A 22409-nucleotide genomic window follows, 5' to 3' on the forward strand; every position below is an offset into this window, starting at 1 on the left:
GGTCTAAGTATGACTATGTCTGAATCCAATCCACAGGCCTGACAAAAGGAAAGTTGTGCTGTAAATACTTGTAAAAGCAAAAGTGTTAGAAAAACCTGCCTACTTCCTTACATGTTCCACTAAAGAATGACGTGCTGTTAGACCTTGAAGAAATTCCAATGTTGGAAGCATTTGCTAAGATGCAGGAAGGATAATCTGATAGAAGATTTAATGGCTAGATGTGCCAAGACCAGACATAATGCCCAGCCGTCTAGCAGATTTATCAAATTTCTTCTGGAAGAACACAGATAGATTTGAGAAACTTGCCCAGTATCACATTCCCTCTACATTTCTCTGTAGCAAGACCTGCCTTATCCACCTCATCCCTGATGCTGAAGGTGAGCAGTGTGACACAATAGGTGATGTTACATGAGACTTTGCGTGTAGTCCCTACTTTGCCCTCTTTGTTCCTGGAGCAAATTGTTATCTCAGAGCCTCAGTTGGGAAGATAACTCCATGCAGCAGCCTGACTATGTGCTAATATAAAAGGTAAGTCCAGCTGGCACTGAAATGTCATCAAAGGGGCCAAGCAGACCTTGCTGGGGAGATCATTTCATTGATGAGAGCCACAACTAAAGTCCCTCTCCTTATTGCCACACCCAGTGTCCCTCAGAGGTGAGACTTGTGGAGGGCCTGAGGATCTAAGGGTCCAGGTAGGTTCATGCTGGACATTCCAGAAAAGAGAGGTCCTGAGTCATACATCTGTTAAAACCAGCACTTTGAATGGGTCTTGGAAGCATACAGGCAGCCAGTATAGCTGCAATTGGTGGTCTATAATCCATTCACCTCAAAACTCGATAGGCAGCCCCATCTGCACTATGAAGCATTCAGACAGTTTTCAAAGGCAGCCCCATGTAAAGTGCATTGCAATAATCCAATACAGATGCTACCCAGGCAAGGGGACCCCTGTCCAGATTAATGGTTGGGCCACTAGGGGGCAGTACAAACTAGTCATGACAAGAATTTAAGTTGATCTTTGAAGAAGAGAGGCAAAGTAGCATATTGACTCAATGGATTTCATGGCAGTTCAGGGTTCCCATTGATTAACTGGCAAGGTCTACTGTGAAGCAGTTTAGACTTTGATCTTTTATTTCACTACCAGATTGGGTAATGCAATTATATAGTTTATCAGGCCTTGTAAAAAGGAATAAGCAGATGTTATTAAGCAGGTATAAAATGGAAACCTGGTGGTACAAATGGACCAGTTTTGTCCATTCTATCTTCCCCATTTGGTTTCCTGTATTTGGAGGGACCAACTAGAACACATGGATCCATGAGTGCTTAGCTTTCATGCCCAAGAAGCAGTTAACCTTTTGTCATTTCCATTATCTTATGAAGAACATGAATACTTTACTTTCAACAGAAAATTGAGGCCTTTTCCCTCCTACTCTATTAGAAGTTATTCCACACCACTGCCAGAATGGGGAAATAATTCCAGTTTATTGTAAACAATTCATATTCAAAATGAAGTCTCCTGGAGATGGTGATTTAACAGCAATCAAAATGAAATACAGTACAAACTGCATTGCTGACAAGTTCCATTATTCGAAAATTTCAAATATCTAGAAATATTTGGCTCAATATTTTTTCCCACTGAGCAATGACTTTAACAATATTGACATTCAGGTTTATCCAGCATGGATATGCCTAGTAAGATAAAAGATTTGTTTAGTGGTTGCAAATATTAAATGCTGCCTCTTAAATAACATCTGTTAATTTAAAAACAAAGTGGACATTGTGCAAGAACATTGTTAGTAAAAATATTTACACAAGGCAAAAATGCGCAAGATTCTAGAGCAAATTATTAACACTTTACACATTGTACAGGGAACAAAGATGGGTTTGCTTTGTTAAGTGCATGTTCATTATGTGGGGGAAAAATATTTTAAGTTCTGTTGACAAAAGAGCATGTTAAATACAAGAAACCCAGATGAAGAGATATATTAACATAAGAGACTTCATCATTTTCTCCCTCTTATAACAGAAATACCAATGAATCAAGTGAAGGGTGAAGAGAGTGAACTAGTGTCAAGTTGAATACACTGAAGAGCTCTGTCAAAACAATGACAAATGTCATTTGAATAGGTAGAAGTGGATGATTGTTTGATGCAACATGTCAACAACAAGAAATTAAAGTAAAATAACAGCTATGTGTTCAAACAGCTATGTGTTCCATATTTATTCAGAACTGGGGACTGTGCCCCTAGCCCTAGAAGACCATATAAAATAGAGATTTAAAAGTACCACACAGTTCTGAAAACAGAACTGTGGTGGGTGGTCTAAACATACACCCTACCATTGTCTTGCTTCCCTTTGCTATTTTGTGATGTGAGCAACATTACAACTCAGGACCATTAAATGCAATTTCCTTCCAGTTTGCCACATGTTCTAGAAAAAGCTGCATAATGTGTTCCAGAGTCTACTTCAAAATACTCAAGATTTTCAAAGTAACATGGTAAGTTTGACCCACAAAACCAGAGCAATTAACTTATACAACGTTTGGATGAATGGGTTTGCATTCAAGAATTTTGGCTTACTTGGTTCAGGAACACAGCTGGGTGAGATCAATATTAAGCATATTTGTTTCTTCAATATCAATGCTTAACCATAGAAATTGACAGGACTTGGCTTATATTTTGACACACTTGGGAGTTGCTGAGCTGTAATGGAATTACTTCAGAATAATCATGTGACAGAATTTGGCTGCTGGATGCTTACCTTACCTTTGGCCAGATTGGTTTTTAACGTTTTACTATCAGACAAACCACAGCTGAGTTATTAATTGCACTAAAGTTATGAGTTTGCCATCTCATGTATAAAATTCAGTTTTAGTGTCCCACAACTCTGTGTAATACCTTTAGTTACACATCTGCTTACATTAAGACCCATATGATTGCAATTTATCAGTTTAGTGTCATTAAATATTGCTACTACAAGATGTGTGGGTGCTTAAAATCAACTGCTAGCATGGGAAAACACCTACTTTTAACTAGGAAGTTTCAACAACTTAGTAACATTCAATGTACACATGAGGTAAATGTGTATACAAATGTATAAATGTAACAAAAAGTTCTGGTTTCAAAAACCTCCAGTTAAAACATGTTCAATTGTCACACTGAGTTTCTTTCTTAAAAATCACTAATGTGCAAATTCTGCCATGCTAAAATTAGTAAACAATCTCAAAAATATTATTTTCATTTATAAACAGTAGCTTGGATTCTACCATGTTAATTTCTAGTAGTGGTGGGTCCTGTGGCCAATGTTTGTAAAGTTACTTTCACTTTTCAAAAAGTCCTCAAAGGAAAAATTAAAAGCACTACAACCCATTTTGTAATTTGGGGGGGTGACGAGAGAAGAAGGGGTAGGGAGCAGCAAGAAAAAGAGTAACTTACAACACTGTTTAAGGGCTGCAGCCTTCTTTGGGCTTGTGGGATTCTTCAGCACTCTGCTTCAAAAACCTCTCAGGATGCAAACAGCTAGCATCTCAGGCTGAAGGTTACTTTACAACCCTTTCTTTGACAAGCCACATTTGCACATGCAGGGAGTATCTGAAGTGCCTAAGTACTTGAACGTGATTTGTATTCAGAAGTAGGACAGGCCATCTAGAATTGTACCGTGTGAATATTTTCCTCAACAGGCAAGTTTTGCTTAAAAAAAAGAGAAAAGTATCTTGATTCTGCTCTTCTAAAATTATCTTAAAGGTGTATAAGGGCAAGAGGAGAATGTGTAACCTGTATTCTTTCCCTAATGGGAGTGTTATAGCCATATGGCTTCAGTAGTCTCTGCCAGGCAGATATTTAGAGAACATACATTTTCCAACTGGAAAAAAAATCACTGTGGTGGGGCTGTGTTTGAAGGAGCATTGATGAGAGAGGAGGCTAAATAAAGATTTTTTTTCAACGTTGAAGCTGTGTTTGAAAAAAAGTAGTCAGCTCCTACAGCAGCAACAATGTTCTTCCGAGAAAAATAAACTAAGAATCATTTGTATGAGATATTTTCTTCCACAGTAGAGTTTTCAGGTTGTTGAGTATCAAGGAATGCTCCATCTCCATCTGGTTTGCTGAAACTTTCAGGGCAAGGCATGAGTACAGCTGTTTCTCTAACTCTTCATGTATTTCCAGAGGAGCCCCACGAAGCAGGTAATCTTTGAGCAAGTGGCACACCTTTGCCAAATTTGGCTGAATTATTTCTGTGGTACATTTCATTTTACTTTGGTCACATACAGTTCTGCAGTCCGATCCATAAACACAATCCAGGTCAGACTCACAGTGACGATCTTTAATTAGTTCTTTCAGGTTCATTTCTGGCACTATTTTTCTCATGTCCACCATTTTTAAGTCATATTTATCATTGTAACCCAGGTTTTTGGCACTCGTGTCGCACATAAGGAAATTCCCATAAGGTCCATGGAAAATGTCTTCCACAAATTCTAGAAGCCCTATGGCTATTTTTGCCTTTCTAGGCCACGATGGAGTAAACCACTGATCTATGCTTCTTCTGAATCCAGAGGGAATGAAAAGTTCTATGATCCACGGAAGGCTTATTCCAAAAAGAGAGGTATATTCAACTTTTTCCATCACATATAGATCTCCACAAAAACCTAACAGTTTGGGAGTATGTTCTTTATCCTGGAGAATTACCATGAGCAGAAATTCATTCAGCTGGAGAAGCGCCCAAGCTGACTTTGCTTCTGGCAAGGAAACTCGACCATCTTTGTTCCCATCAGCAACAGACAAGATGAGATTAACCAGCTCAGGAAGATTCCCCTGCTCTCCTAGTTTTGCCTAAAAAGAAACAAAAGATAGATGATAAAATTATGTTGTTTTTTTTAAAAAAAGTAACAACCAACATAGTGCTGTAAATGCTGGTGCGTATTTCTCATTCTCAGTTCCTGTTTCTAGTAATGTTAGGGAGGCTATTCTGGTTCAAAGGCATTTAGGAACAAAGTTTATTACTGCCACAGTGCTCTGTGCTAAGTAGTGCAGCCATTTTAGCATTATTGTATTGTTCTGTAATAACTGAGGTGGTGTTTTTACAGTCACAAAAGAATTCGAAAATCTCAACTCTTATTTTCAGACAGAATTTTGTCCCGTTATCCATTTAAAAGAGAACTCCAAAACCTCTTTACAATGACCCACCAAATGGAAGTTTCACCACTTACTTTATAATATGTGGTGGCCTTTAGGTTTTCAAATAATCCATCATGCGGTCTAGTCCTGAAGCAATACCTACATTAGGGGTGGTGAACCTCAGGCCCATGAGCCAATCTTGGCCAGTGAGGCTATTTCTCCCAAATCCCACTTACAGTGGTGCCTCGCAAGACAAAATTAATCCGTTCCGCGAGTCTCTTCATCTTGCGGTTTTTTCTTCTTGCGAAGCACGGCTATTAGCAGCTTAGCGGCTTAGCAGCTATTAACGGCTTAGCGGCTATTAACGGCTTAGCGGCTTTAAGAAAAAGGAAACAAACTCACAAGAACTCGCAAGACGATAGGAAAATTCGTCTTGCGGAATGACTCAAAAAACGGAAAACTCTTTCGTCTTGCGCGTTTTTCGTCTTGCGAGGCATTCGTCTTGCGAGGTACCACTGTATCTGTCCATCAGTTAGTGACATCAGCTGGTAGGCAGGGGGGTGTCACTTCTGCCGAGCACTGCTTCATGGGAAACATGATGGCAAAGCAGACCTCAGCAGCCAGCTGGATTGAAACTTATGCGTCATGGGGGCGTGGAGAATGTGTGTATGAACTTAACAGTGCTTAGTTTGTCTTCTGGTTGCTATTTTGTTAATGTTGCTAATGTTCTATTGATTATATATGCTGTATAGATTTGTTGTGTGTTCAGCTTATTTTGTTACTTGTTGCTTTGTTAACAATGTTCCATAGACTGTAATTGTGTTACTGATGATTTGTTATTTCCTCAATATGATTATGCTGTATTTGTGTGATGTTCCATTATGTTCTATCATGTTATTGCTATTTATTGTTTGTAAGCCTTGAGATTCATTTGGATGAAAAGAGGCATAGAAATATAATAAATCAAATCAAATCAAACCTTTGACTTATCAGCTGGCAATCAGAGGGTTCAGCCTTGCTTGGTGCATTTTGCCCATGGATTCTATGCAGGGAATGTTCTGGCAAAGCAAACCCCTCAGCCCACCTCCACAGGTCAACACCTTACATCACCAGGAACTGGACTGCTGGGCCAAAAAGGTTCCACATCCCTGGCTTATGTAAAAATTGGGTGGTGAGTAGGGGATTAGGGACATCACCAGTACTTTGAGCTCACTAGCCACCACTGGAGGTAGGTGGTGAGAGTAAATACTCACTTTAAAGAGTCCATAGACCATCTCCTTGAATTTCTGAACTGTAGTTCCTCTAGTTGGTTTATCAAACAGAATAGTTTTCTTTCTCGGTTCTAGTTCAGTTCTGAGATCAATGTGAGCAACTTCTTCCATTTGACATTTTATTACACCTTGTAGATTGCCCCAGGCTCCTAAATACATCTACACAACACAGGAGAGATAGAGATTCTGGAATTGACTAAATTTCCAGCTTAACTGATGAAACAACTTACATTAGCATGGTGCCTCTATTAATTGGACAGATTTAATGTTTATATACAAGTAATAACAAAAGTAGCGCAGGCAGCAAGTGATTTCTTAGAAACGTTCCTGTTCTTTTCAGGCACAGAAGAGAATGCCATTGACAAGGTAGTGCCTACTGAGATGGGTGCATGAATCATAAAAAGTACGGTACACTCATTTTCTTCTTCAGGACTAGTGATTTTAAAACAATAGAAATATGCCTATGAATAGTCACATTACACTAGATAAACTATTGTCTAAGATTTCTTTAACTTAGTAACAGTCCTGCTAAGTATAATACTTTGGGGCTAACAGAAGGCAGATTCAGGGTAACTGCCTGTGTATCAGGGATGGGACTGTTAAAGTACAAGATACATAGTATTTAAAAGCTATCCAAAGCTTTTAGTAGTCTAGCAGTAAACTCATGTCATGTATAAGGATCTCTGTTTCTCAACTATGTACTTCATTTTGCACTGATTGTGATAGATATTCAAAATGTACTGCACTGGAATGCAAACACTATCTATACCACCCAGATGGTTATTTAGTGACATACTAAACAAGCATATTTAGTGATATGCTCACTTTTTAAAGTGAGCACTATATTCTACCACTTTTATGGGGAGATACTTTTTGAAGGGCTGAAGTTCCTACATAGAAAATAATGAAAAGAGGGGTGTTTTGTAGTCTGTATCAAATAAATCCATCTACAGAAGTTTAAATATGCATTCTTTTAATCCAGCATTGAATTTAAATCACTGTTTTAAAATTCTGCCATATTCATTTTCTTTCCATTAACTATGAGTGATGACAAGCTCAGACACGTATTGAATGTAAAGCAAATCCAAATGCCAAACCTTAGTTTGAAGCATTAGCCTTACAACATATTACTAAAGTATATTAAAAATAGATTATTCCATAAAAAGATCTAGACCTAGCTAAAGTTTAACTGTGACTAAGCAACAGAACTCATTTCATTGGGTGGTATTCAACTGTAGACTTACAGAAATTAATGGACCTAACTTAGTCATGTTCATTAATTTTAATGGATCTAATCCAAGTAAATCTTATCTGAATACCACCCACTGTTTCAATGATAATCACAAGTAGCTGGGTTGGGGTCATAATGTTCTCCACTGGCTGGCGATTCAGATTTCTTTTATTTGCAATAGAACTGCATGACATTACAAACCATTCTAGCCACATTCCTTTTAGATGGTAACAAAAGGGAAACAAAATGCTGTGAAACCCAAATCCTTACAGGTGGTTTTGTTCTGTGGTCCAGCCACCCTTAAACATGTCACACTAAGGGGTTTCTGGAAGGTGAGTGTGTGCCCTTTTCCTGTTTGTCAGGAGACATAACTTCCCAGTCACCACTCTCTCTAGTGCTATAAAATGTTAAAGGGTTAAGGCTACTATTGCCAAACCAGAGTGCCCTCTTGCTGTACAGTGAGGGGCTTGGGGGAGCTCAGCATACTAAGCTAATATGTCTTTCCTGAAGCATTCTAGTATAATATAGAACTAGTGTAAGCTAACAAGAGGACTTCCCAAAATCCTAGTCCTCTAGCCAGAATATCCATAAGGTGCTCAAAATGGCCAGTCTCCCAACTCTTCAAATGACACCTTCGACATCCCATAAATCCTGCAAGTCACTGAACACACACAGGGTGGTGGTTGTTGTTGTTTTAAAAAGTTTAATTTTCTTTGAAATTTACAAATGAATTAACTTATACACTGACGTAGTCTAAATATGCAGAAACTGTTATTTTTCAGGTGACATTATTTTCCTGCCAAATTTACCACCCAGGTTCAGTATTAGAAGAAATGATGCTGCCAGTATCCAGCGTTTTTAAATCATGAGGCAGTATATATAACATGAATATTTTTGAGTGCATTTCTTCTGTATTTTATTCAGAAGTCCTTTTGACAGTAATATACCAAAGTTGTCCAATTACCAGATTTGTCACTGCTTAATGTTCTTATGAACTTGACAAAAATATAGAGCAGACATACCTGATTGTTGGGCTTGGTTGACAAACATTTTCCAAAATACAGAGTTTGTCTTGTACATAGGCTACTACATGCTGATCCATCAATAACTCCAGTCTTGTACTTATCACACTGGAAAAAATGGCAGAGAAGACCACTATATGAGTATCAATACATTTTCTACCTCCAATGATCGGGTATCCTGGGGACCCAACCACCCTGATTCACTTTAAAGGTTCCTTTGGTCTCAAGATTCCAGACATTTTATTTCTATTTTCATTTTCTAGTCTCCCTTTGTCCACCATCTGCTCCCACTGCCTTAACCATTTTATTCTCTTCCAACAAAACAAAAGAAAGAACATTTTCACATCATTACTGAATGCTCTTCTAGAAGATCCAGTGATAGGAAGATTAGGCAAATGCATGGGAAGCAAGGCTATTGTTGGCTATGATGGTTATGTTCTGCCTCCCTTGTTAGAGGCAGCATGATTCTGAATTCCAGTTGTAGGGTGCCAGAAGTATGGAAACTAATGTCACATTGAAAAGCTTCCCATGGGCATCTGGTGGCCACTGTGACAAAATGTCACTGAAGTAGATGAATCTTTAGCCTAATTCAGCAGGGCTCTTCCTATGTTCTTATATTAATCTGGGTTAATTATCTGAAAAAATATTGAGTGCACAGAATAAAAGTTATTGTTTGAGCCTACACCTCATTTTGATACACAGTAGTGCATAATAACAAATTGCTGAAAATTGTGCTATTTACTATGTTGTTGTTGTTTAGACGTTTAGTCGTGTCTGACTCTTCGTGACCCCATGGATCAGAGCACACCAGGCTATTTACTATACGCAATAGCAAAAGATAACATTGGTTTATTTTATATATATAATAATAATTATATATATATATATAATTAAAATATTTTAAAAACGTACTTACTATTATTTTCTTGCAATCATGCCCTCTACAAAGTTCTGTGTAAGATGAATACTGAACATAAATAATCCAGCTGCCAATAAATACCCCTAGCCAGGAGAAGAAGAGATACTTCATCCGCATGTAAGAGAAGCGAACCTTTAGGGTAGAGAGACAAACAAGAGGGGATGGGATGTATTTTATGACATCTTGCATAACCTAATTTCACTGTGCTAAGTAATAGCTTTGGTAGTAAATAAAATGCAAATTGGCATTAGCTTCAATCCAAATAAAGTAGAGAATTTTATTTCACAGCATTGAAAGCAAACTCAATTACATTTATTTTCAGTTCTCTCCAGAAGCCTCTGGGTGAACCATTGGGAGTTCAAGTTTTGTCCTCATATAACAGGCATAGGCAAACTCGGCCCTCCAGAAGTTTTGGGACTACAACTCCCATCATCCCTAGCTAATAGGACCAATGGTCAGGGATGATGGGAATTGTAGTCTCAAAACTTCTGGAGGGCCGAGTTTGCCTATGCCTGTCATATAACCACCATGTGAAGTAGGTAGGAGTAACTGGAAGGCGAATTAGAAAGTAATAATTAATCACCACTTGTTAAAACTGGTCCAGAATAATCCAATATCTATTCAGATTGATATATACCAATAACACAGAATTGAAGAGGTAGTTCTTTTATTTTCACCTGAGTAGGGAAAGTATCTTATCATTTATATCTCACTTGTCAGCACCAGCAATAGCAAGAAATGGCAGTTTCTGAACTTAAGAATTTAAGGATTTTATACACACACACACACACACACACACACACGTTTTCAATGGAAGTTTTACGTACTATCATGACCAGGATTAGGACTTGGGGGAATGAAGATTCAAATCCCCACTGAGCCATGATGCTCACTGAGTGACCTTGGGCCACAGGGTTGCTGTGTGGACAACACTGGAGAAGGGAAGAACCATGTGTACCACTTTAGCTCCTTGGTGGAAAAGTGGGCGATAACTGTAGTAGTAGTAGTAGTAGTAGTAGTAGTAGTAGTAGTAATGCTATCACAACAGTATTCGAAGTAGCCTGACACAGGAACTAGCCAGCTGGCACTACCAATGTTTTAGATGATCCAATATCTATGTCTATACATAAGTTTAGCTCTGGAATTCATGTAACAAGCCACTTTTGATTAAATACCACATTTGAAAAGAATGCAAAGGGTGGCAGGTTAACCCCCTTTGCAAAGTGCTTCAGTACCAATATTTCTTTACTCTCCCACTTTATTGGCCTGGGAAGCCAGCTACCAGATATGTCTCAGAGGTATTCACTCACCACTTACTCTATAGTGCATATGCTATGCCTACTTTTTCAAACAAAAGGTATGCAATATTATTGCTCAAGTAACAAAACTATCAAAAGCCCCAATTCAGGAAGGTGTAGATCAGAGGCATGTGGAAGAAAACCTAATTGCCTTTTATCCTTAAAAGATGATCCCTTCAAATCAAGTTTCGGGTCAGACATGGGTCAGTAAAAGAAAACTCATTCTTTGCCTGCCTGTATTGTACCCAACCTGTGAACAAACAGACTTGTTTCCTTTATATGAAGAGACAAACAAAAAACACCATTATTCATATATAAAAGTTTGTTTGAAGTTAACAGGAGTCAAATTTGACTTTGCCTGGCAAACTAGTTGGAGTGTTTACTCCTCACTTCCACAGGCTTTTAATGCATTTCTCTCCCTGCCCGCCCCCCGCCAGCAAGAAAGTGAGACTTGCTACACTACTCCCCCTTTTTAAAAACATTGGCAGACTTTGGTCCACAGAATGAATGTGGTATCTCCTTCTCTGTAAGATTCATCCATACGTTGCTTACTTATGCCGTCACTCTTTTTTGGCTCCTTTTAAAGGTTTACCACTTAGGTTTTTAAGTAGATTTTGAAGAGAGGAAAGAAACTACTCCATTCCACACTCCATCAAAATATTGTGAGAAAGAGTTGCTTTTTATTCCCAGACATCTAAGTCTAAGGCTGAAACAGGCATTTCATGTGAAATTATATAATGAACTACCCTCTCTCCCCATGTCAACTTCAAAAAGAAGCAAAATGGAGAGGGCTGCCCCACAATTCTCTGCTCAAACCACCCCACTACAACTTCAAATCATCCCACAAAACTGCCTCACCCACAGCATGTATGGAGTCTGATGGGGGCCGGGGAGGAAGAGTGGTTGTAAGGGTGAATTAGGAGTGGATGTGCAACAGGCAGGGGAAAGAGTTGAGCACCCATGCCTGCTGATTCTCTGTTTCCTTCTGTTCCTTCCAAAGGTGCCTTTAAAAAAAAAAGGATTTTCCTGAAGATAACCAAAAGTTCCTTCACGATCACGGAGAAGATCTCCAAAAAGGAGTAGATTGGCTTCCAGTCTTACCAGCACCAATACTGCCTGGAAGCGGGCCAACGCCCGCACCCTCGGGATCTGAGCAAAAGGAAGGCACCTCATCCTAAGAACATCTTAAATAGAACAGGATGTCTCTGCAGCTACTTAGTTGGAATATAAATGGCGGGAATTCTCCGGAAAAAAGAAGGAGGATATTTCATATCCTAAAAAAAGAACAATTGGATGTAATATGCCTTCAAGAAACACATGTGACTAGGCTCCACAGGAAAGTATTAATCAATAAAAGACTTGGCCAAGAATTTATCTCATCAGACAAAGTTAAAAAAAGAGGCGTTGTAATTTATGCAAAGGAGAACCTGTCACCAAAATTTCTATTCAAAGATGATCATGGAAGAATTCTCGCAATTGAAATTCAAACACAAGGGGAAAAGATTTTGATATTAGGAGTTTATGCGCCAAATGATGGAAAATCAGAATTCTATAAGAAGCTGCATGAGACAATGATGGACTATTTGGACTATTCTAACATTATTGTGATGGGAGATATGAATGGGGTGGTGTCAACAAATATGGACAAATCTCAAAATCAAAACTTAACAACAGACGGCAGACTCCCTAAAACCTTTTTTGAAATGACAGACAATATGGACTTGATTGACATCTGGAGGACAAGGAACCCCTTGGGTAAAGAAGGAACCTTCTTCTCTGAGGCCCACTTGTCATGGACACGAATTGACCAAATTTGGATATCTAGAGGGCTGGCCCCGAAAACAAGAAAAGTGGAAATCTGCCCAAAAACCTGCTCCGACCATAATGCCTTAAAAATGGAATTGAGACTTTTCCCAACTGGATCCTTCAGATGGAGAATGAATGACACCTTGTTAAGAGATCAAGAGATTGTTAAGAAGGCCCAAAAAACGCTAAAGGACTATTTTGAAATAAACTTGAACACTACGGTGGAGAAAAGAACAATCTGGGATGCAAGTAAAGCTGTAATGAGAGGGTTTCTGATACAACAGAATACAATAAAGAGAAAATTTTGGAATGGAAAAAAGGAAAAATTTTTAGAGAAAATAAGTGAAGGAGAGAAAAAGTTGAGAACTAAACCGAAGTCAAAAGAGGTGCTAAGAGAGATCAAATTCCATCAAGCACAATATTCGAAATTGATCAATCAAGAGATTGAGTGGAAAATTAAACAAATGAAGCAGAGATCGTTTGAATCAGCAAATAAATGTGGAAAGTTGTTAGCTTGGCAGTTGAAAAGAAGACAAAAGTTAAATACGGTTACAAACTTGGAGATTCAAGGAAAAATAGTTCAGAAACCAGAAGAAATAAGAAAGTGCTTCCACAGATACTTCAAAGAGCTTTACGCACAGGGGCCTCAGAAAGAATCGGAAATAGATCAATTTTTGAGGACAAATGGATTATCTAAAATAAGTCAAGATAAAAGATCAATCCTTAACAGCAAAATAACTCAACAGGAAATTGAAGGTGCCATCCAAAATATGCAGCTGGGCAAATCTCCAGGCCCGGATGGACTCACCTCCAAATATTATAAGACTTTGAAGGAGTTCTTGATACAACCGTTGTTGGAGGTTTGTAACCAGATCATGGAGGGGAGGAAGGCACCGGAAACGTGGAAAGAAGCATTCATCACATTGATTCCCAAGTCAGAAAGGGAAAAGACCCAGCTTAAGAACTACCGTCCCATCTCACTCCTGAATGTGGATTACAAAATATTTGCAGACATTTTAGCAAATAGACTTAAAAATGTACTAAATGAAGTAATTCACAAGGACCAAGCAGGCTTTCTCCCTGGTAGACACATGTCTGACAACACCAGGAACATTATTGATATATTGGAGCTGTTGCGAATTAGAAACACAAGGGCTGCTTTAATCTTTATTGATGCGGAGAAAGCATTTGACAACATTTCTTGGATGTTTATGAAGAAAAACTTGAAAGGGATGGGAGTGGGACGGGGGTTCGAAAATGGATTAGAAGCAATCTATTCAGAACAAAAAGCTAAACTGATAGTGAACAATGTGGTATCGGAGGAACTCCAAATTGAAAAAGGGACACGACAGGGGTGCCCTCTATCCCCTCTGTTATTTATTTCTGTTCTGGAGGTATTGCTGAATATGATCAGGGAGGACCAGTTGGTGCAGGGTATAGTGGTCGGAGCGAAACAATACAAACTGAAAGCTTTTGCAGATGACCTAGTCTTGACAGTACAGGAGCCAGAATCTAGCACAAAAAGAGTTCTTGAACTTATCTTGGAGTTTGGTCGGGTGGCGGGATTCAAGCTAAACAAACAAAAAACTAAGGTTTTGGCCAAAAATTTGACGCCTACAGAGATAGAGGGGTACCAGAAAGAGACAGAGCTAAGTGTGGTTAAAAAAGTGAAATACCTGGGGGTATCTTTGTCCACCAAAAACTTAAATCTATTCAAAGATAATTATGAAAAATGTTGGCTGGAAATTAAAAAAGACTTGGATATTTGGTCAAGATTGAAACTTACCTTGTCAGGCCGAATCGCAGCTATAAAGATGTGTGTTTTGCCAAAAATGTTATTTTTATTTCAAACCCTCCAGGTCGTGGACAGAATGGAATGTTTTGGAAAATGGCAGAAGGATATCTCTAAGTTTGTCTGGCAGGGCAAAAAGCCCCGAATTAAATTCAAAATACTAACTGACTCAAAAGAAAGAGGGGGGTTTGCCCTGCCGGATTTAAGGTTATACTACGAAGCTGCAGCCTTCTGCTGGCTGAAGGATTGGTTTCTGTTGGAAAACACCGATGTCCTAGATCTGGAAGGGTTTGACAATGTTTATGGTTGGCATGCATATTTGTGGTATGACAAGGCGAAGGTTCATAAACTGTTTAAAAACCATATTGTCAGAAAATCAATTTTTGCCGTCTGGATGAAGTATAAGGACTTACTAGAAAGTAAGACCCCGAGGTGGCTATCACCAGTGGAAGCCAAGATTTCTAAAAAAAGGCCCAATATGGAGGCCTACTGGCCAAAATATTGGGAATTAATTGAAAGAGTCGGAGACAACTGGAAGCTCCAAAGCCAGGACAAATTAAAAAGTAAGGTGCGAGATTGGTTACATTACGCTCAAATTCAAGAGGTATTTAAAATGGATAAAAAAGTGGGTTTCCAGACGGAGAAATCGAAACTGGAGACGGAGTTATTAGAACCAAAGACTAAGGTACTTTCGAGAATGTATGACTTGCTGCTTAAATGGAACACACAGGATGAGACAGTTAAATCTGCTATGATAAAATGGGCACAGGATGTAGGACATAATATTATGTCTGAGGACTGGGAAAGGTTATGGAACACCGGTATGAAATTCACGGCATGTAGTGCCTTGAAAGAGAACATTATGAAAATGGTATACCGGTGGTACATGACCCCAGTCAAGTTGGCTAAAATATATCATCTGTCTGATAATAAGTGTTGGAAATGCAAGGAGGCAGAAGGGACATTCTTTCACCTCTGGTGGACCTGCCCGAAAGTAAAGGCCTTCTGGGAAATGATATATAATGAGTTGAAAAAGGTATTTAAATATACCTTTTCTAAGAAACCAGAGGCCTTTCTCCTGGGCATGGTGGACCGGAAGGTGCCAAAGAAGGACAGAACCTTGTTTATGTATGCAACCACAGCAGCTAGGATTCTTATTGCAAAGTTCTGGAAAACACCAGATCTACCCACACTGGAGGACTGGCAGACTCAGCTGATGGACTATATGGAGTTGGCAGAAATGACTGGCAGAATTCGAGATCTGAGCGAAGAAACAATGGAGGAGGACTGGAAAAAATTTAAGGACTATTTGCAAAAATACTATAAGTTGTTTGAATGTTAAGATTGTGCACGATTAAGAAACGTTATGCTTCTGCAATTTATTTAAGTAAATGATAAAGTAAGTATTGATGGAAAAAAACGAGACAAATTAGAAACAAAATATTATGTTTATTAAGAGTGTTAAAACTAAATTACAAATTTCTGAAATTGGTAACATAATAAATTCAAAGGTATAATAAGATGGGAAACAAGATAACAAATTGCTGAACTGGCTAGAATAATGAATGCAATGTTGAGAGGATGTGAGGAGGTCCAAAAAGAAAGCGAACTGTTGAAGGACGTTGTGAAAGTTACTTAACTTTTTTTCTTTTTCTTACTTTTCTTCATATATAAAAAATGTTTCTTGCATGTTGCTATGTAAACAAATCTGTTAACCTAAGGAAAGAAACGCAATAAAATTTTTTATAAAAAAAAAAAAAAAAGGATTTTCATGCAATTGTTTGTAATGCCGATGCTGTTCCTTGGAGACAACAATACAGGTGACACTGCATTCCTTGACTAGACAGCAGATCCTGATTAATAATGCCCTTTTTTGTTAACCCAGATGTACTGTTGTAAGGATCTAGCATAGTCTTAGATTTACATTTATACAACTGGCTGAAATTTAACAATATGCAGCATTGTGAAAGAAGGGAAATGAGAAGAGAGAAGTTACAAAACAGGAGAGCGGAAGTCTACTCACAACCCATGACATGGATGGCATTCACATACCCTCCAACATTTCTTCAGTGAAAATAGGGGCATCCCATTCCATAATGATAATTTTACTATTTATACCCCACACATCTTACTGGGTTACCCCAGCCACTCTGGGCGGCTTCCAGCATATATAATAAAACAATAACATTAAAAAAAACCTTCCCTATACAGGATTGCCTTCAGATGGCTCAGGGGTCGGATAACTCCGTACCCTCCAACATTTCTCCAATAGAGACATGCTAAGGAAAAGTGGGACATTCTGGGATCAAATGGCTTCTCCAAATCAGGGGCGTCCCTGGAAAATAGAGACACTTGGAGATTATCAATTCATATGTACAGACATTTTAAAAAGGAAGAATTTTCAGGAAGTTGATGGACCTGTTTTCTCTTATTGTATAGTCTAATTTTGGCTTATATTTGTGTGTCTTGGATTTGGTTTTGTACTAAATACGAGTTACTGAAATTGATATATTGGATATAAGTCTTAGTAGGCGTCAAACATCCACAGACAATGAGGCCAAACACTTATGAGCAATCATAGAAAAGCCAGTGTGCCCTGGTTATTTTTATGGGGTCTAGGAGATAGTCAACTGGCCACTACTGGAAAAAAAGTATGATGGATCAAGCCATTCTTATGTGCAAAGCAGGGCTCACTGGCAAAACATGGAATTCAACAAGCTAAATATATTGTTTGCATCCTTCTTGTTTATTATTTATTTAAAATATTTCTTATCTACTTTTCATTGCCTTCACCTACAAAGATATCACAGGGAAGGTACTTCCTCCAGAAAATGAATTGGTCCAGCATCAGAAGAGGCTTTATGGCGAAAGGAAATTAACCCATAATAACCAGAACAGTAATCTCCAAACACCAGACTGTATTCCCTTTTCCCACAAAAGAAAGTTATGAAGGATGTCAGATTAAAGACTCAACTGCTATCTATGGCATGCAAGAATGAGCAATAAAACTGCAGACTAAACTCAAGCCTATTAAGTGCATATCAACAAGAATTAGACAGAATGTTTATTTCTTAACATTAGAAAAACAGATACTGCTAAAGAAAACTCTCAGCATAGCATTTACTGTGTGTAAAAAGCCTACTGAAAATCACATTTATGGCACAATTAAAGTTATAGCCAATAGTATTACTAATACAGAGAATTTCATGTTTGCCAGTATCACAAGACTTCATTTATTTATATTCTACTTCCCAGTGTGCTTTGAAAGACTAACAGTTTAAAAGCTACAATGTCAAAGTTACCAGCCAATAAAATCCATTGAAATAAATTCAACTAATTAGCAGCAGATAGCATCAACAGCCAGTGAAACCCATCATAATTTAGAATAAACCCAAATTCGTATAAAGGTCTATTTTTACCAATGTCCTCAATATAGAAAGGCAGACTGACTGGGCAGGGGTTTCTTTAAGCAGGAAGCTGCTGCTAAAGAGGCTCTGACCTTGTGATAGATGGGACACCCATAGCCAAAGCTCTTCACAGACAATCCTGATGACGCTTGTGTGGGGAGGGCATATGGTAGATTACAATAACTCAGAGGTAGAGCATCTCCTTCACATGTAGAAGGTTCCAGTTTTAATCCCTAGCATCTCCAGCTAAGGCTGGGAGGGAACCCTGCCTCAAATCTTGGAGAGCTGTTGCCAGTCAGTGTGTAGGCAATGCTGAGCTACATGGACCAACCGTCTGACATGGTATAAGGTAGCTTCCTATATTTCTGCAGGTGACCAGAGTTCAAACAATGTCATTATTTTAAGAGTACAGAAAAAGCATCTTCAGACGCTCCAAGTAACTGGAAACTAGTACAGCTAGCCACCCGAAGTCACTTTCTGGCCATTGCATTCTGGAATCTAAATAACCAGACAAACTGCCCCACAAAAATGTTTTTTGATATGGTTGATGACTTCTTTTCTTACATTTCTACATTAATGTGAATATAACAGTTTTCTTTTCTTTTCAAATGATTCAAAGACTATACAGTGGTACTTTGGGTTACATACGCTTCAGGTTACAGACTCTGTTAACCCAGAAATAGTGCTTCAGGTTAAGAACTTTGCTTCAGGATGAGAACAGAAATTGTGCTCCGGTGGCACAGCAGCAGCAGGAGGCCCCATTAGCTAAAGTGGTGCTTCAGGTTAAGAACAGTTTCAGGTTAAGTACGGACCTCCGGAACGAATTAAGTACTTAACCCGAGGCACCACTGTACTATGTTAATTATAAAAACTTTAAAAAAACTATAATAAGTAATAGCTTTATAATTGTTTAAGTCAAATTCTTATTTTCTCTAGGATGTTGAAATGCCTTTCCTTTCCTTCACTTTCATATAATCTTTCTTGACACAAAGATCTAATGCACACAAAGATCTTAAATGTAACTAAGAGTACTGTGAAACTTTTCTGTTTGCTAATAAAAATTATGAAAAACAAAACAAATTAAAATATCCAGGAGGTGTCATGGAAACGAGCTGGCAAAATGCACTTCCACTGATGTGACCTTAAAATAATTAGATGTTCAATATAAAAACTTACACATCTACGAATACTAAAGAAAATGGCTTTGTTAAGTGATAAGAGGTTATTTACAGATATACAAGCCAACTCTGCATCAGTTCCCCACAAAGCTTTAACTAGTCATGCTAAGTCAAAGTAAAATAACAAGCATTTTTTTTTGGGGGGGGGACTGTGACATCAGAATAAAATTGTTTCAGAGCTAGCAAATGATTTTCTTTCCCTTATTGCCTTTCTCATTCCCACTAATCCTCTTGGAAATGAACCAAAAACCACAGAAAGAAAAAACGCAAATGACAACACCTAGCAAGGCATTTACAGAGTCAATATTCTGTTAAACAGTGTGAACTGCATGGTAATTAGTTATTCACCATGTGAGATGCATCTCAAACAGCACAATTTCTGGCAAAAGTTGAGCCTGGAAAGGTTCCAGAGCACATTGATACTAGAAACCGACCTAGTCAGAGATGATGATGAATAAGATGCAGTGCTTTGAGCTATTGTATTTTAATATTATTGGGCTACAAAAGAAGTTTAAAGCAGCCTTCTGCTGTTCCATATCTCCTTGCTTTAGTTCCCCAGATCCTTCATCTTCTGCCTTCCCTGTTGCATACAAGATTTGTCCTGCTGCCAGGAACTAGAAAAAGGTACAGCCAGGGAGCTTCATAATCACCCCTTTCCCCCTCACTACCACAACCAGGGAAAACACAGCAGAGATTTCTGAATACAGCAAGTCTTGGCTTTCTCTCTGAAATAAGGGATAGCCAACAAGTCAAGTCCCATAGCATGGCTAAGGAACACACACAACAATTCTGCTGTGGTTGCCAGGAGCAGCACAAGGAAGCAGATGGTGGCAGGAGACGGACATGCTTATTCAGTTGCCACTCACGGGGTTAGGGAAATTCTGCTTCCCCAGACAAGCTGTAATTACAAGGCTAGTTTTAAGTAAAACAGGGTCTGGTAAAATAAAAAAGTGTTTTATTACCTGTTTATCATGTTTGTTTTGCACAGAGCATGAACAGTAATTCTAAACTAGCAGTTCTATCAAATTTCCGGCAATTAATATTGTAGTTTGGCCAAATAACCAAATCAAGTAATTGAAATATGTGGCTTCCTGTGGATTTCTAGCTTCAGTGTTTTTACAGAAGCCCATGAGATTTAAAATCCAGATTAAATGGGAATCTTAACCACATGCAGCCACAGTTAAACTCAGTGCCAGCACATCCCCTAATTATATTGAAGGCAGAAGACAGAAATTAAATGCCAAGAGAGAAGCCAGTACAGCAAGTACCCATTCTAGAGGCTACCTCCTAAGCTCTTAAACATTTTTAAGAGGGAGCCATCAGCCCTCCTACAAGGCTTACTAACCCATGAGAGTGGAGATCCCTATAACACTTAAAGCATGTAAGTCTTTTTTAAAAAAAACCCCACAACAACTCCCTTCCTTCCTCTCTTTGTCAAGGCAATACAAGGGTATGGCAGCAAACTTCATCTACTATAAACAAAGTTCTAGAATTGAAGATGTCAGATCTTCAACCACAGGTAAACAAATCAGAAAACATTAGTGTCCTCCATATAATTTTGTTGTCATAAAAGATGTCAGTCGTTATTTCTATTAACCATGTTTTTAACATCCACACAAAGCAAACACAAGGCAACTGTATCATGATGTCTTTTGAAAACAACATTCCTAAGAGCAGCTCTGTGTAGTTTAAAAGTTGCTTTCCCTTCCTCAAAAAAAAAAAAAAAAGACTCCTTACTTTATTTTATACTCTGTTCCTTTTGGGGGGGGGTTCACTAAAGTTATAGAACTAAGTTAGAATATGTACTAAGTTAGAATAAGATTAAGATGCTAACTGGATACATCAGAAATGTATGTATTATAGAAAGCAGCTTACAAATATGGCACCATATGCATTTATCAATTATAAATCTCTAACAAGTGTTTGAATGTGGAAGCATATTCAAGTACTGGAACTGAACAATGATGCTGCAATGTGCTTCATTGAATCAGATAGCTTCTAGAATTACTTGTGGAGGAGGAAAACGATGGGGCTTGGAACTATTCCAAGGACACAAAGATTTGAGGACAAGCTAGAAGAAAGGGGCATGATGGAGATGCAATTGTGTTGGATTGTGTTGGGGAAAGGCTTACAATTTATGTTTGAAGAAGAGCAACCTCTGAAGCAGAAATGTAGGACAAAGGCACAACTGTAATATACCTATACTTTGCAGGTGTTATGTTTCACCACAATAAGAAACAAGGCAATTTCCTCTGCTTTACAAATGGGAAAATGCATGTGCTCAGTGATAAAATTATATTCTATGCTGCCTACACCATATGCAAATATACATGAACACACACTGAGTGAGAAGCATCTGATACAGAAACAAGATATAGTTCTTGCCCAGAGCAAAATATAGATCCCTGTTAATGCTGTTTATTTTTAGGACAGACTTACACACATACACAAAGATAAAATATTGAAGTATCTTGACCTTAGACAGAGAGTTACATTTGTCTGACCTTGCAAGCAGCCACATCACCCTGTTTAGCAGAATGTTTGCACAGCTCTCTCCCAATGTACCCTAACCAAAATTAGTTTAAATACTGGCTGAAATGTTTAATGATGTTGCCTTTGTTATCATAATCTTGATTTCTTTGTAAGCTACCTTGATTTTTTTTTTACTGAAGGGCAGAGTATACCCTTTAAATAAAAATAAAACAGAATACAGTTAACAGGCTTCCTAATCATTAACCCCTTCTGTGTTCCATGTTGCTACTAGATACCGTAGTTATTTGAAAACACAAGGCAAACTAAGGACAAAGACTATGCTGCTCTTCCTTGCTTTTGCTTCCCTAAAAGTCTGCACAACAAAGAGCCCCAATTTTATCCAAAGTAGCTCTATTGTACTAATATAAGTTTTCAACCATGTACAAAAATGCAAAATAGCAAAAAAATACCAACAGATACAGATCACCAGTAAAACACCCGGTTCAATAAAGTATCACTGAAGTGCCTTAAAATGAGTAACTTCTGACTGCTTGGGATACATTCCTAATCAATGAAGTTGTTCAAGTTTCCAGCTTGGACAATGAAAAGCACCAGTCTTTCCAGGAAGCAATTCTTCCAACTTCTTGTGCTTCTTTTAAAAGACACCCCCCAAATGTACATAATTCTCTGCTTTACAACACAGAGAATTAAAATACATTTTAAACATATATCTTAAAAATTGCAGATGAACCAACAAGATACCTGAAGTTCTATCCTCACTTCACCAGCCAAAGGAACAAACCAATCTCTTCTCAGTTTATACCAGCTCAGTTTATACCAGCCTTTAGCTGCTTCCTTCAAGACACCTTCAAGACACCATCACAAACTTGGTGCCCTCCAGATAT

At 38.3% G+C, this 22409-nt stretch overlaps 1 protein-coding gene and 2 long non-coding RNA genes across 5 annotated transcripts in view; 1 reads left to right on the top strand and 2 right to left on the bottom strand.

Annotated features, from left to right (window-relative positions):
- On the top strand, positions 1 to 2189 carry LOC308586954. The gene is made up of 2 exons (XR_014008168.1): positions 1 to 528; positions 643 to 2189. It is a non-coding gene; the product is annotated as an uncharacterized lncRNA (long non-coding RNA).
- Positions 1461 to 22409, bottom strand: part of DIPK1A (divergent protein kinase domain 1A) — a 26813-nt gene continuing 5864 nt past the window's right edge. For all 3 annotated transcript variants that reach the window (XM_081194078.1, XM_081194077.1, XM_081194079.1), the window contains exons 2-5: positions 9549 to 9683; positions 8633 to 8740; positions 6362 to 6538; positions 1461 to 4823 (exon numbers count right to left, since the gene is read on the bottom strand). In XM_081194078.1, coding sequence (XP_081050204.1) covers positions 4011 to 4823; positions 6362 to 6538; positions 8633 to 8740; positions 9549 to 9668 — 1218 coding nt within the window. In that variant the 5' untranslated portion in view covers positions 9669 to 9683 and the 3' untranslated portion in view covers positions 1461 to 4010. The remainder of the gene's footprint in view (positions 4824 to 6361; positions 6539 to 8632; positions 8741 to 9548; positions 9684 to 22409) is intronic.
- Positions 4873 to 6355, bottom strand: LOC308586944. The gene is made up of 2 exons (XR_014008158.1): positions 5625 to 6355; positions 4873 to 5339 (listed from the first exon to the last, which is right to left on the bottom strand). It is a non-coding gene; the product is annotated as an uncharacterized lncRNA (long non-coding RNA).

Source organism: Podarcis bocagei, assembly GCF_964188305.1.
Source record: "Podarcis bocagei genome assembly, chromosome: 5".
Lineage (NCBI taxonomy): Eukaryota > Metazoa > Chordata > Lepidosauria > Squamata > Lacertidae > Podarcis > Podarcis bocagei.